The sequence below is a fragment of the Balearica regulorum genome, chromosome 4 (assembly GCF_011004875.1).
Source record: "Balearica regulorum gibbericeps isolate bBalReg1 chromosome 4, bBalReg1.pri, whole genome shotgun sequence".
Classification (NCBI taxonomy): Eukaryota; Metazoa; Chordata; class Aves; order Gruiformes; family Gruidae; genus Balearica; species Balearica regulorum.
In genome coordinates, this window is record NC_046187.1 from 31,452,622 (window position 1) to 31,468,756 (window position 16,135).

General features: G+C 36.1%; 1 protein-coding gene across 4 annotated transcripts in view; it reads right to left on the reverse strand.

The window, feature by feature from the left end:
• The window catches only part of CCSER1 (coiled-coil serine rich protein 1), a 721,701-nt gene that overhangs the window by 137,045 nt on the left and 568,521 nt on the right, over positions 1–16,135 (reverse strand). The window contains exon 10 of one of the 4 annotated variants that reach the window (XM_075751610.1): positions 8,497–8,542. The exons of the other annotated variants lie outside the window; for them this stretch is intronic. Coding sequence (XP_075607725.1) covers positions 8,497–8,542 — 46 coding nt within the window. The remainder of the gene's footprint in view (positions 1–8,496; positions 8,543–16,135) is intronic. 4 annotated transcript variants of the gene reach the window in all.

The following is a 16,135-nucleotide window of genomic DNA, read 5'->3' on the forward strand; positions in this document are numbered from 1 at the left end:
TAATTCACGAATAGGAAATATGTTTGCTTTGACAGGTAATTTATTCAGAATAAATGAATCATTGAGTTTATTCCTGATAAAAATCTATCAGAGATTCAATTTCCTACTCAAAGTAGGTAAATAAGGGACTCTTCAGTTTGATGCCCGAATGAAAAAGATCAGATGAGAAATATTTTGTTAGGCCTAAAATGAAATATTACTTTAATTATTTACCATGTTAACTTTATTTTTAGGTTAATAAATAAATAAATATATCACCACTTTGAAAAGTCAATCTCATTTGAAAAATTTGAAACCAATCATTAATTACTTAAAAAAAAAATACTGTTTTTAGTAGCTGCAGTTTCTTAGGTTAACTGCACATGAATTTGCAAACAGAAAATAAACTCTAAAGAAAGATGCAGCTTCAGAGGACTGCATTTTTTTCTCTTCCTTCCATCCCCATCAGTGCTCCCCAAATTACAGACTCAGAGAAGCCTTGGCTGGAAGGGGCCTCTGGAGATCACCTTGCCCTGCACCCTGCTTGAGACTGCCACCAACTCCAGGTGAGCTCTACCTCTGCCTGGCCAAACCATGAAACTCTTTGAGGATGATTTTACAACCCAAGCGACCTGTTCCAGAGCTGCACTAACCTCCCTGTAAAAAGTTCTTCTTAATGCTCATTTTGTACCTGTCAAGCTGTAATTTCTATCCTGTTCCACTTGCCATATCATCTGGCACTACCAAGAAGATTAACTCTCAACCAGCTAATAAGTTGTCACAAACTCTCAAGGAACTATAGTTAAAAGGCACCTTTTTGTAGACACAAGCTTTAGCATGAGAGATCTGGAATTGACAAACCCCTGAGCACATGTAAAAGTTTCACAAATTTCTGTAGAAAATACAGAGCTCAGTCTTTAGGAAAATAGGTATTCGTAATTTCAATTATGTATATTTTTCTGAGATGTTAAAGCAAGAGAGGTGTTACAGACCTTCCTCCCTCTTGTAGTGACCACAGATATAGTCACCACAGAAACTACTAATGGAAATACACAAAATATATAGGGTGCAAACAATAATCTGTTGGAGGCTGCCATTTCTGCTCATTTTCATGGGAAAAGAAGCAGCTTACAAAAACCCTGGAAGACTAAAGGGTTTCATACAGAATTTTTTTAAAACTTTTATAATAATTAATTATATTTTACAGGTGTTTTGAAATACTTGACAGAACTTCCAAAACCATACAATTACAGCTACATGAGGTAGTTCAAGAAGCCCAGAGCAGAGCACTTTATTTTTAAAATTGTCCAGTGCTTTAAAATTAATTTAGCAAGATCCTATCTAATTTCAGTGGATTCCCTCAGTTTTCACTTTTTAACTTTTAAAAAAGTGTAAAAGAATATATCTCATTTTAACACACTGTAACACCAGTGAAAGCAGAAACAACAAACCGAACAAGCAATTGCTTAGCTCATGGCTTCTGTACCCTACTCTCCCTTGATTAAGGTGTAATCAAGTCCGTGAATGCAAAGCAGGGCAAGAAAATCTGATTATGTCTGAATTTGGTGAATCTCACCCTGATAGACTATTTATTTCAATGATGAAAGACTAAGTTTTTAAAGTGCTATTTTATTTAAACAACTTATTTTTAATACAATTATGACCATAGCATTTGTTCTGTGCTCAAGGATAAGATAGCCAAGATAGCAACAATGTTTTGGGTTGGTTTTTTTAATTTCTTCTTCCATATTCAGGTGTAGTATGCAAATCAAACTTCAAGATTTTTGTGTACCACTGTACATACCAGTCTAATAAATACTTTTGTCCTTCATCAAGCACAAACTGATGAAAATAAAAATAAAAATTCAGTTTTCTAAATTCCTCAGTGCTCCTAGGTACAGAAACACATCCCTCAGTGTAATACCCCTTTTGGGGAGTTCTGTACTAGCATGATATAAATGTAATAAAAATTCTTTTTTAAGAAGAAATCTTTCTTCCTCTTCAATCATGGAATTAAGAAACACAGACAAATAAAACCCACATACTAAGCTATAATATTAAAACTTTTTATTTCTGTTCTATATCTAATCTCCATGGTTTTTTGAGTGGGTTCCAAATTTGCTTAAATAAATTCTCCAGTCCCCAATGTTTTAAAATAATCACTTTTTAAAAACTTTCACTGTGCTAACATTTGTTTCCATAGAAACAGAACTGAAAGCAGGAGCTGCTGTTAAAAGAACTAGAATTCTCTCCCACAAATGAAAGACTTAAAAATAATAATATATTAATAAAACTATTGTCAGAATATATATTTTCTCATTTTGTAAAAACAGAGCATGATCTTACATCCACTGGAGTTAATAGGACTATAACTTGTGATTACAATAGAACAAGCCTAAATCACTAAAGAATGTATTACCGAGTTAAAAAACCTGATCAAAAGCCTATTCAGTTAAATGGATAATGTTCTAATGAATTTTTAAATTAAATTTAGCAGGTGACTGTCAGATGAGACCATTTTTAGAAATATTATAATGAAGAACTATGAGACAAAAAATGTGAAACAATAGCCACTGAGGATTATTACTATTTACATAATTTATTTCTATTACTGTTGCTTAATTTTTGGTGAGTGAATTACTTCATTAAAATCTGATTGGAAGTCTTTTACAGCTAGTCAGATATGTTTCTAAACTCCAGCCAGACAGTAACTGAAGCTATGGACATCACCCTGGCATAAACCTAAAATTCTGTAGGATTAGGAACCTATTTATTTTGCGGTAATTAAGGTTTGCATTTTTCCTCACAAAAGCAGTTCTAAGTGCACCTCTGCATACCTTGTAAATGCTTAAACACCCCTGTAAGAAAATCAGTAACCTAAGAAATCATAATTTACCTCCAACAAAACCATAACTTCAGTCAAAATCTTGAAGAGAGAACCTAACCAAGGTTCCTGAACTCACAAAAATCTTACCGTGCAGAATCCTACTGAGTTAAGACACTGAGTTATTTGGATTCATTGGTGCACAACTGTAATTTTTTTAGTCTGAAATGATAGACAAAGACAACTTTTCCTCCTTTGCATCAGCCCCAGCCACTTCACGCACTAGATCAGCCTCTGTTATGCTACAGTAAGGCAGACACAGTCTTTGACAGCTGAAGTTTGCGTGAAGGTTGGGGATTTCCCATCTGTACAGCTTAGAGAAGCCCAATGAATCAGTGACGGTAGCACCCAGGTGGCAGAATACTTGCCATCAAGTTTGGAAGGAATCATGGCAAAGAGAACATCTGAACAGCTGAAGACTTCAAGCATTCTTCCAGACTTTCCACCCTCGAGGAATGAAGCAAAGCTATTGTTGCAACTCTCCTACACAAGGTATTACTGTGTACACACCTTTATCTAGAGCTGACTGAAATTGTATATTCTGTGACATACACAAAATATTTTCATCTTCAAAGGTTAATTCTTTACCTTTTTCATCACCTAATTATATACAGTGCTTTTCTCAATAATCTGCCATCCTGCTGCACATGCCAGGTAAAACCCCTTCAGTTCTCCTGAAGTCCCCAGCCTAGTTAGGTTGACTAACCTGAATAATGTTGTTGTAAATTTTACTATGCAAATATCTTTGCCATTATTCTGAAAGATGAAATAGGTATTTGCATCATTTCAAGCTGAAACTCATCAAACAACTGATACCAGCCTTACTATAGACTTTGAGACCCATCACTGAAGTTGGTGACCCTGTGTGAGATTAAGACATTTAGCATTTTCTTAGTCAGATGTTCACTCTGCAGAACTCGTATCTGGCCTATGGTTCGGGGGAGAGTTTTGCACCCTTCTGTGAGGGTAAAACTTCCTTATAAAGCTCAAAATACACCAATTAATTTTTATATGCTCACAATTTTTATCATAAACAGAAAAGCATTCTGATAGATAAACCTTTGCATAAAATACCATAGATGGACTTTACAAACATGTAGGTATTTTTAATAAGTTTTTTAGGCATTATTTTAACCAAACTACTATTTACATCTCTTGACTCCATATATTTTGATCAACTCTGCAAGAAAATGACTGCCAGTACTTTTTCCTAAGAGAATCTGTTTTTATTAGTAGGTTAGCCTACTCATTTCTAAATTTCTTTGAAATTCTGAAAGAAGATATTTTAAATCTTTTCATTTGTCACTTACTTACACATTTACCTTTACCACCTTAGGTTTTTCTCTATATTAGAAAAACACTCCCATGAAAAAGGTTTCTTCCTCCACAATGCACCATGATTCAAGAAAACAGTTAATCTCTCAGCATTCTATCTGCCTTCCTTGTTTTCTCCCTCTGGTTGACCAAAGAAGCCATCCACTCCTTTGAAATATCTCGACAGTGTGCAAGTACTTCTTTAAGACTGCTGTATCATTTGAACTATGCTGGGAATTTAACTCTTGTAATTTCCATTCTACATATTTTCTACTGTAATTTATGCCTTAAAAAAGTCACTACAGCTGAATTTAGAACTCTGAAGTATTTATGTTTGCCCCAAGTAATTAAACTTTGGTTATGAGAAACATTACAATGCCATTTATCAAAAAACTAAGGATTTCACTTCCTTTCATTTTGATGTTGGGTTGGTTTATTTTTAACAGCAAATTCTTCATTGTATGAAATCCCTTGCCTACAGGCTAGTTTAACTGTGTTAGATTTTGGCACTTTTCTTATCATTAGATGGTATGAAATTCTTTGGATTTAATATGGCTATTTCAAGTGTCTGATCCAATTTGTTCTGTCTGTAAAGTTGATTGTCAGGTACCACATAACTGTATTGATTTTTTTTTTTTTTTTTTGAGATTCTACTGTGTTTCAGGAACATCTATTATAGCAATGCTCTTTCTATGATATTTCTTCTCATTGATTTCTTCTTCTAAGTAGTGCTAATCAAAACTGGTAAGCATTTTTCATTTGCCAAATTACATGTAAATGATAATACATTTTCTTAAAAAGTACTGCCCACTGTCACCTTCAATTAGCAATATCTTATAGTTTGAGAACATTTCAGGTTAAACAAGGAAAATGTTTGGAATAAAGTCATGATTAAAAGTACCACAGACACAAAAAAATTAAACTTTTGTCGTCTGGTGCAAGGCCCATTAGCTTACTTCAATGGTTTAACAGAAGGTATAAACTTAAACCCCTGTATTTTTGCAGGACAAAAGTCCAGTTTAAAGGAAATCTTGCAATGAATATGTGTATTTTCAGAATTGTGGGGTTTACTCTTCTTCATGTAATGTGCAAATAAAATATTCTGGCAGTTTACATTGCAGAGGATACAAATTTCACTGGTGCATTTGTGCTTTTGCTCCATGTAATGGACAAATGACAGGAAAAAAATATGATGGTTCTTCTCTCTCTAGGGCAATTATATTACAATTCTGCCCAAAAATCTGGAGCTGCATTTTGTTTTGATATAACATTTTATTTAGTCATAACTGTATTTTGTAAATCTGTATTTTGCTTTTAGGTCAGCAGTACTCCAATAAACAAAGCTGGGTCGTATAGCTATGATTATGGACTTCTGATGACATCTATATTCATTTTGGACTCCCCATTCAGTTTGTCCTCTGTCTTTGCATCTTATTTTGCTGCTAATTACAGATGATCTCATATTCATCGTCAGTTTGGATTGTATGTTCCTTTATTCCCACTTCTGTTGGCGTCTTCATTGTAAGACAGAAACGAAGTTGCAACTTATTCCATTTCAAAAGGCAAGTTTTTATCTTGTGGAAAGGAGTCTTAGCTCCCATATTGGGATTTATTACTTGTTCTTGTACTCAGTATCTCATAGTTTATAGCCAGAGTGTTAAAGTGCCCCATCAGTAGAAGATTGTTATTTTAAAAAGTTATATAAACAGCATCTTAGTCTCAACCAGTCATTACTCTGCCACATTTTACCAGCAGCTTCTCTGGACCCTGGGCTACAGGACAAAATGGCAGATGCCACTCAATGCCTGTGACCCCTTCGGATGCCCAGAGGTGCATGACGTCCTGGTGACTCAGAACACGACCACCAAGCCTACCCTGCTCACTCTGGAGGTGAAGCAGCCACAAGTCCCCAGTGGTCTAAATCATCTTGTGTGAACTCAGATCAAATCAATGTTGCCTCTTCTACTTGCTGCCACTGCAGCAGCGTTAATCTAGGATCACTGGTAACATCAATTGGAAGAAAACATAGCCTGCCTTTCAGTTTCTGTGTGACAGGACACAGCATTTATCCAGTAGCATTCCTGCTCTGGATTCCCAGACATCCTCATTTCCCATTTTTGTATGTGAACAATAAGAATGTTCAATGCTTTGCTAGGACCAGAAAAGTTACCACCAATGATTAGAAGATAAGCTTAGGAAGTTCAAGCTCTAATTTTAGCTTCCTATTAGAAATTTGGCACAACATATTCATAGTTCCATATAATCTTTGCCTCTCAGTATGCATAAAAGCAGAAAACAGCTGGCTGAATTATTTTTTTTCCCCTTCTCCCTCCCCCCAATGTTACAGATTCCCTTATTTATGTGTTTCTTTTGCTTCTGCTTCACAGTTAAGCCACTGACACATTCTATATATGCAGTTTTAAACCTACTTCTCCCATCTGACCATTTCAGTGATGGTAGTTTTACTGTTCTTTCATCAGCTAATCATGGAGATTCCGCCCACTTCTTCCAATCTATTCATCCACATATTTAACCCAATTATTATCCATTCCTCTGTTTACTTCACAGTTCTGCATCTTCGTTTAGGTACACAAATTTTATCCTGTCTCCTTGCCAGATAAAACATTTTCTGCCCTTCCCACACCTTCCCTTATGTTCAAATCCCAGACACTTCATTATGTGACACTTCATCATGTGACACTTCATCATTCATCTCAAACAGGAGGTCTATACAAGGAAGGAAGATGTCAACAGCGATGCCATGCACACTTCTAATTATTTATAACTAAGCATGTTTAAAGCATGTTGTCATGTCGTTGTACTTCTAAAATCTTCCCTGATGTTGTTAAATCATGTAGACCAGTAGCAGGAATAATTTAAATGAAAGTAAGCCAGACAGCAATTTGAATTTTCATTTTAGCAGACTGCTAAGTATCACACATACTGGATAAAAATAACTTCAGCATTGTTTTTCTGAAGGATTCAATAGGAATACTAATTCTTTCCACTATACCTTAAATAACCGTAATAGCAGCACAATTATATTTCATGAAGAGTGTTTCATCTTGATATTTTTTTCTCCCCTTAGATACACCCAGTAGAATAGGAACATCTTAGATAATTGCACAAAAGAAAGGACAGTCATATACAGATCATATTTTTTGTTACTTTTGCAAGACCCACACTCATAGACAAATGCTGTATGTTTTCCTATGGATACACAAGAGCAGCATTGGTGAATTTATGCAAGCAACACGTTTCAAGACTGCCAACAATGAAGCATAGTTCAAACTGCACTGTATTTTATGAAAAAGCCTGTAATGTTATATTATAATGAATCTATTTGACATTCAGCGGTGTGATGCAGTGCATAGTAATTATAATAATGCAGTGCATGGCTGTAGCTTATTATATGCATATGGAAGACACCAATGTCTTTAGGATGGACATTTAACTCAAAGTAGGAGGAGAGAGACAGAAGTAGACTCAAGGAATGTAAGAAAGTCCTTATCTCAAAGTCTGATGGTATTCTGCGAATCTATGTATTCAATATACACACTCACACACGCACACTGTTAAAGCAGCAGAGAGATCATCTTGAATTAGAATGTAAGCCTTTTTCTTCTTTTTTTTTAAAAATATAGCCCATTGTGTTTGTGATTTCTTGGGGGTTTGCATGGACAACAGGGGGAATTTTACTTTAATTTAGAAGAAATATTATCCATTGGAAATATTTCCAATGGATTCACGGAAAAAAATTAATGGGATCCCTCTATAAAAGTTCCCTTTCCTCCTCAACTCAAGGGATGGACTTTTCAAATTAATTAGAAGGCAAATTTCTTACAAGAAACACAACAGGTCTCAGTAACATCTGCATTAGACCATATTGTTAGATTTTCCATTTCTTAATTTTTTGAGATCCAGATTCTTTATTGTTTGCACTATGAAGAGATTAATTTGGAGAACAGGAATGAGAGATTCTTTAGTTTTAACAATTACCCTTTAATATGTTGAACACATGATCTGAGGATATTATTCTTGTTCCCCTCCAGACTTTGAGTCATTATGGTATTTTCTTTCCTTCTTGCAACTCTATAGTGCACAGCGCAGCCCCAATTTATGATGTGTTGAACAAAACACAACAAAGAAATAAAGAAGGGGTCAATAGAAGCTGTTAGCTACAAACACGTTACAGGCAATATACAACACCAGCGGTTGAATATTGACCTCAGGGCATTAAGTCTATATTGGCATGCCATGCTACAGCACATGAACACATAGTCATCTTTACAACACAGAGCGGAATTTAAGAGACTCACATAATTGCCTGCGAGAAGGTACAGGAGCACTTCCAAATGCTGTGCCCTGTAAATAAAACACATTTTTTTTTTTTTTTTTGGAGCAAAGGATGTCAGATTAACAGCAGCAGCAAATGAAAAAAATGACAAGACATGAAGAAAATGAAGGCAGTGAAATGAAATAGAGACTGTTTAGATAGAGGAGCTTGTTATTACTGAAGAACTGCAGTTCCTATTTTCAGATAAACATAAATTATAGTGGAGAATGTTCTATGAGTAATCCACCCATCAGCGGACACAACGAACCAAAAAAGAGAGACAAAAGAGAGAGAGAAAGAAAGTAGACAGAAAAAAAAGTATCAGCATAAGACAAGCATGCTCACACTTGTCAGAAATTAAATTTGATGGAAAGGACAATGTAAAGAGTATATATTAAAATGAATTCCTTTACAAAAATAAGAAGGCTCAGTTACACCGATGTCTTAGCTGATACTGTCACTGTTTGAAGGTAAAGTACATTTCAAACATGTAGGAAGGAGAGCGAGCACAGTACAGTTTGGTTCCTGCCACTTCCTCCTCAGCTTCTCTACAAAATTCTTTAACAAGTCCTCACTGGGTCAGTTTGATGACAGCTGATAGGAAGCAGCTTTATTAAATCCCCAATCAATATACGCAGTACGCTCTTTCAGTAGATAGAGTGCTTCATCTTTTGTTTATTATGCCAGCAATTACCACACATCTCTCAAATACCAACTGTGCATGTAAAGAAAATATGAATCAAATGCCAAGCAAGTCATACCAGTTGGGATCTGCAAGCAAGCCACTTCCCAATGCAATCCCTTATCCCCAGTCTCCCTCCTGCCCCCCCAAAAAACCCCACCGAAACCCAGAAAAAACAACTAATAACACAAAGAGATTAAGAGGATGACTAGGTAAGGAGAAACTCTAGTGTATAAAATTTAAAGAGTAGTGTTAAAACAAACTATGTTGTCTCATTCTGAATCTAGATGATGAATCAGAGTTTTGCTTTGCATTTGTGTCCAAGACTGAATCCTGCTTCCCTATCTAAAAGGGCACACAGATCATTTGGACTGGGAAGTCAAGAATGACTAATTACCATAGTATTTAGTTTGCCTTCAAAAAAAAAAAAAAAAATCAAACATCTGAAACTTGTGAGACTTCAGCGGATCTTAGCTTCCCTTGAGGTCATTTTGACTTCCACCATCTTTTTGAATTCAAGGCTGGGAACTGATTAACCAGGCATTTAGGTAGTGCTAGGCATTTGTTCTTTGAGATAATTTTCTCTTTCAGGTCTTGTAAAATTCTGTTTTCCTTTACCTAAGAAGAGTGAAGCATATATATACATATCTAGAAAGTCCCATAGAGAAACCATCTTTACATCACTGTTCCCATACCACTTCATTTAAAGAAAACCAGAATAATTAGGACTACTCACTTCAGTGGCTGTGCCTCTGAGACCACAGATTGCTACAACGGGGCCACACAGCACCGCGTAGCTCTGCAGAAGCCCCAAGCCTGTTACTCCGAGTCCAACTCCTTCCTGTGACCGTAGTAAGAGGTCACAAACAGTGCAACAAGTAGGCAAGGGGGTAAGCTGGGGTTAACTTGTGTTGGGGCAGTAAATAACACGCTAGCTGCCTCCCTTGTTTCCAAGGTTGCATAGACTGCCAGGAAGAGGCAGTACGCTCTCCGATTTACCAGCCAAACAGCGCAAGCCCTTTGCTCCAGGGCAGGCAGTGCCCTGCAGGGGAACTATGCCCCAACCCCACAGTTATTTGTGGAGTTACTTCAGCACCACCAAAGTCCACCTTTATCTCCAGCTAATTTCTCAAAGTAGCCAAAGGACAAGTTAGTTTGGGTCCCAAATCTAATTGTATGTTTGGCACTTTAACCCAGTTCTTCAGTGACTACTAAGGCTTTACCAATTATTTCCAGTGCTCCCTTCAGTCTTTTGAAAACAAAATACAATTATTTGAAATACTAAGAATACACGTATTCATCTAAGACAAAAGCTGGAAGTATTGAAGACTACACATTGCACAGGGGCAGTATCACAGCCTCCTCATTCTGCCAACTATATGCTATTCTGCTTTGCTTAAAGGCAGCTTTCTAGAAAAGCTGAGGTACTCAGTGGTACCTTATATTAAAGTACCTCCTAAAAGTAAGTATTCAGTTCATCATTTAAAGACATTGAAATGATTTGTGAAACCATATATAAAAACAAAAAGCACAAAGTAAATTGGTCTGACAATGGTTAGCTGACTGCTTGCTTATTTAGCCAAAAGTACTTTTTCCTCTGTGTTTTGAATGTGTGGCATCTACATTCCCCTCCCCACGCATGAAACAAAAAGAAAACATTTAAACAGCTTCAACTTACACAAATCCATCAACCAAAGAATTAAGAATTTAATTAAGTCATTGTTAGTTATTATTATCACTACTGACACCAATTAAGTAATGTATTTCTAATGACATAACACTTCTTTGAAAAGCAAGATGCCAATGAATTTGACTGCATTACTTTTTCATGTTTCTGATTTCCACAGTAAATGGAAAGGAAAGGAGGGGGAAAGGACATATGCTTTTATCTTTAATCAGGCTTTCCTTTCGTTTTTTCCCCTCACACTCCAGAAATAAATGTTATCCTTCAGTGTCATCTGACGCTCTAAGGAGCGTTTTTCAAAACTAAGCCAAGTTTCAGACATTCTCTGTGGAAAACCCAGGCTCTGCTGGAACTTTTAGCAGTTCCACAGTTTTAATCATATACAGCTTTTTTTCTGTCCTGTCTGTGTGGTATGATACTTGATCCTAAAGATGTTTAAGCTTCCATGATAGCTTCAGTGGTAAATACTGTATTAAGTTTTCCAAGTGTCCTGTGACTCCTAGAAATGCAGAGCCTTACACAGGGATAAGATAACGCTATTAAAAATGTAGAGGTGTTGTTGTAACTACAAAGTAACTAGTCATCTAAGTTAATGATTTATAAAAGATAGCACATGCATGTGAAGCTTCTAGGTGGCTAACACTTCCCCAGATTTTTGCTCCATAATTTTAACTAAAAGATCACTTAGCAAATAGCATCTCTCAATATATTGCTCTTAGTATACAGCAAAGTTTGAATTTGAGTTAATCTTTAAATATTGTTGCACGCATTAGGTTCACCACAGGACACTGATGTATGTTAAGCATTTCCATACATTTTAAACATATGTAACTCATTTTCATTTAAAATGTTTTGACGTTATTTTAGAGGGTACATAAAACATGCTAACGATGGCATCTTCTAAACCTTTATTATGTAAATGCACAGAACAGAGGTGAGGATTCAAAATCTCAGGATAAGTCTGCAAACATTTCTTTTTTTTTTCCACTTAATTTTTTAATGCTGAAATCCCAGCAAGTCCATGCTGCCACTGATGAGAAGCAGGAAAAAAGTTTTTATGATGACTGTATTTTTTATCTTTCCTAACCACTTCAGATAGTTCTAAAGACCTTTTTGACTTAACAGACATAAATAAATCTCTCTGCTAATTCATTTAACATGGAAAAAAAAATTAAAATTATATTCTTGATATGACTACATACACTATGCTTCCAACAAACACCAACATAGTCTAATGAGTGCTGTAACTTACACTTTGTCATGAGTCAATTAATGTGCCAGTGTAAGGGAAAAAAAAAAAAAAGTTGCTGTTTGTGATAAGAGATGTTCTGGAGGGAAGGTTTAAAGATGGACAGCCCCTGCATTCCACCTTCAAATATAGAGATGAGGAGAAAACAGTCATCAGTACTTGAAAAGCTCAGCACCAAGAAAGAATCCATCAAGATCCAGAAGCCTCTAAAAGTGAAACTGTCAGGATGCCTCATTTATAACACCTGGCCTATTTGGCAGACTGATGAGGGAAACAGTTTTTAGGACTGCTTTGCACACAAACACAGTATGATGAGAAAATCGCCTGCTCGGATCTTGGTTCCTGCCTACTTCTTACACCTGTGGCACAAAGAAAACCCCAAATATTGGTATTTCAGTCTGAAGTGTTTGCTTGGCCTGCTTGTCCTGGGAGGGCCAGAGCTCATCCTCTAGGGTCGAGCTGCTAAACCAGCCAGTATCTTTTATCTGTAGATGCAACACACACAGTCACACACTTTTTTGGAATAAAATAAATAAATAAATAAAAAATAAACTTAAGAGCTCTGTGCAACCATATTCATTTATTTAATATTACCATAGCATCAGATGCTGAACTAAGCACTAATCAGCTAGTTTACTCATACTTCAGATAGATTCCCTAGGAGGTATGTTCCCTTTAAAAGCAGGGCAAAGACTAATTTTTCTCTATGACCCTGTGCCACGCAATTCAGCGCTACAGTCCCTGTTCCTCATGGGGGGGCGGGGGGGGGTGGCGCTAGAGAGAGGCTTTTATTCTATCTTTTCTGCCTCCGTACAACGTGTCCTCAGCATCCCCTCACTGATAATGCAGGAATGTTTGATTACCCAAGACATCCCTAAAGTGAACATGGATTTTACGCACCAAACAAGCAGATAAGCTGTTGTTCTGTTTACATTCCTTCAGTCAGTCATTTATAATTTCTTTTCACTTCGCTTTCAGAAATGCAATCAGAACATTACAAAACTCAGTTGTTTTTGAAAACACTATCAATTTTTAATCTTGGCAAGGTAAGAGCATGACACAGTTTCTGTCAGAAGTCCCAGTTAAGTATTCACTGGAAGCTCCAATGAACTCAGCAAGGGAATCTGGCATTTAGTTCCCACAGCTATTTTATTTCTCACATCCTCACATTGAACAAAATCAGTTACTGTCAATTTTTTTAAGTAATGACCACAAAACGCCAGCCAGCCTAGATATTTGTGACTGTAGCTATTCTGGGACAACAGCAGCAAGGAAGTCCAAATGAAAAGGGTTCATAATGCAACCTGTTCAATAAAGCAAAACAGCCAAGTATGTGCTAGTTTGCTGTTTGAATGAAGCCTTTCAGTAAAAATACTTTAGCAATTGCATATGTTTCCTACATCTCTCTGAACTCTAAAGTTGTGAGTTCACCTGTTATTAACCATATATAGTGACTGAAGTCCTCTGGGTTCACCTTGAGCAACTTGGAAGTCTGAGTACTGCAATATATGAAATGATCAAATCGATTCAGCTGAATGCCCCCATGCAGCATACCTACACAAATATTGCTGTTCTTTTTGTGTCACTTTCTATGAGAAAGCTCCACAAAGATGTGTATTGACAACAGACCAATCAATGCCAGAAGAAAATAAAAAAGAGCTCACCACCCATCAAATGAAGGTTTTTCCAATAAATGCTCTTTTCTCTTAAAGCACAAAACCTACCTATTACATGGTTAAAAAGGCACTTATTAAAAAAAACCAAAACAACAAAAAAACAAAACACCCCACACCACACTGAAAACTCCAAAACCAAGCCCAGATTATTATTTTTAAAGAGGCAACTCATGGTAGGCAACATTTTCTCTAGACAAAGCGCATAATTCTTTGACATGAACTTTGAAAATGAACATATCTCTTTTTCTCATCATAGATATGAGACCGATACCTCAGAATATTTCAGAGCATTATTAAGAATAAAAATCACAGTCTTAAATGACAGGCTATACTGAAGTCTTAGTTGTTACCACATATGAAATGTTCAACTGATCTCACAAGAGTTTTGAAATTCCTTGTCAATACACGATGGCATAATACCACTGATGCATAAGATTGCCCAGAGACAGAAAAACTTGTTGGATCACTACCACATTCTCCTGTAATGTTAGAATGAGTTTCTTTCATGAACACAGCAAATATGAAAATGGGAAACTGTGCTCTGATACAATAGCTTTCCCTCGTATCACACAGCACTTCACTGGCTGAGTGTATCAATGAAGTGATGCACAGAGTAGCATGCTGCTACTCTGAGTTTAGCAAAGGCTGACTTGTATCTACTACTTTTCCAATGCAATGTCACTCTATAATGGTTCTAAAAAGAAATAATTTGATTCAATATAATGACATTGGCATATGTTCAGACATCATGGTGCCACCATACTCTAAAACATGCAGACTTTTACCAAACTTCATGTCCTTCCCTCCAAAGTTTCAGTTTTGGTGCAAGAAACACTCACTATACCTTCTTGATCACTGGATTTTACTGTACACACTCAACCATTCTGAGCACAAACATCTCAAAAGCCCTTACACAACTGAAGACCAAAACCTTGCTCTCCAGTATCTCCTCATTACAATAAAATGATCCATGGCCCCCTTGACATAAGTATTACCTCTTCCAACTGCATTTAGAAAGCAGCTTGTAACAGCTGATTGTACCATGTGAGTCCCTTGGTACTAATGTCCCACAACTTACTCTTCCATAAATGCCTGAGATCCCTGCTGTAGGTTTATTCATTTCAGGCCATGGAAATTCACTCTTTTTGTTTTTAAGATTGTTACCACTTTGACAAAAAACCTGCTCTTTGTCACATCACCTGTTTTTGTGTGAGCTGATTCAATGGGACTATGTTTGTTAGGATAGCTCTGCCCTGTTTTCTACTTGAAATTCATATACTGCCTTTTCACTCCACTTCTCATTTTAAAAGATTCCCACTGAAAATTTTAAGTGCTGAGACCATTTCTACTTAAGTAGAATTCATTCATCCTTCAGACTCAATTTGACAAGTTAAAGAAATGATCATTTGAATACAGAAAGGTGGAGAGTTTGATACTTTGGAAGATCATCATGTGCATAAATATAAATGAAAAATAGCAGTCAAAGTACTAGTATTAAAGAGGAAGACCAAGGCTTTAAAGCAAAACTCAAGCAGAAAAGGAATTCTTACTCCTTTTAGAAAGACAGGATTAGAAAATGTAAAAAAAAAAAAACCTAAGCAAACAAAAATCCCACTACTTTTCACAAGCAATTGTTTACAACTTAATCTCTTTTATAGCATTATCCAACTTTAATAACAGCCAACATTCAGTCTTTACAATCTCTCTGATGAAAAACTGCTTATCATTTGTGTCTCTTTCCTTTATTAGATTTCAGATTGCAATGTGGTTTTTATCTTAAACAAAGAAACAGGAAAAAATATTTTGTTCCTATGGTGGCCTGAAATACCACAAGGCCTTCATACAACTACAAAATATTTAAAGCTATGTGCAGTTGAAGATTTGAAGATGATAGCACAGCAATCACACTTTTGCTGTGTTTGGTTTTTTGGGTTTTTTGTTTGGTTTGGTTTTTTTTTTTTTTAAACAGCTGTGACAGGCATGAACAAAATTCCTAAAAGAAAATAGCCACAAGAGTAAATGTGGTTCCATAGTCTATAGAGAGATTAATATAAATATGTTCCTCCTCCAAGTATCTTCCAAACTGAAGTTATAGCTCAATAAGGAAGACATATTTCCATCTCAAAGTTATCAGTAAATATTTTACTAGCAGTCTCTTGGCACACTGTCAACTCTGAATCAACGTTTACATGGACTTTTCAACAATCTGCTTCCACATATAAGTGAAAGATCCTAAAATACACTTGCACACCAAAGTTTGGATTGCAATCTCATAAGGCCAAACTATACATACAGCATTAGATCTAGATACAATCAGACATGGCAATAACA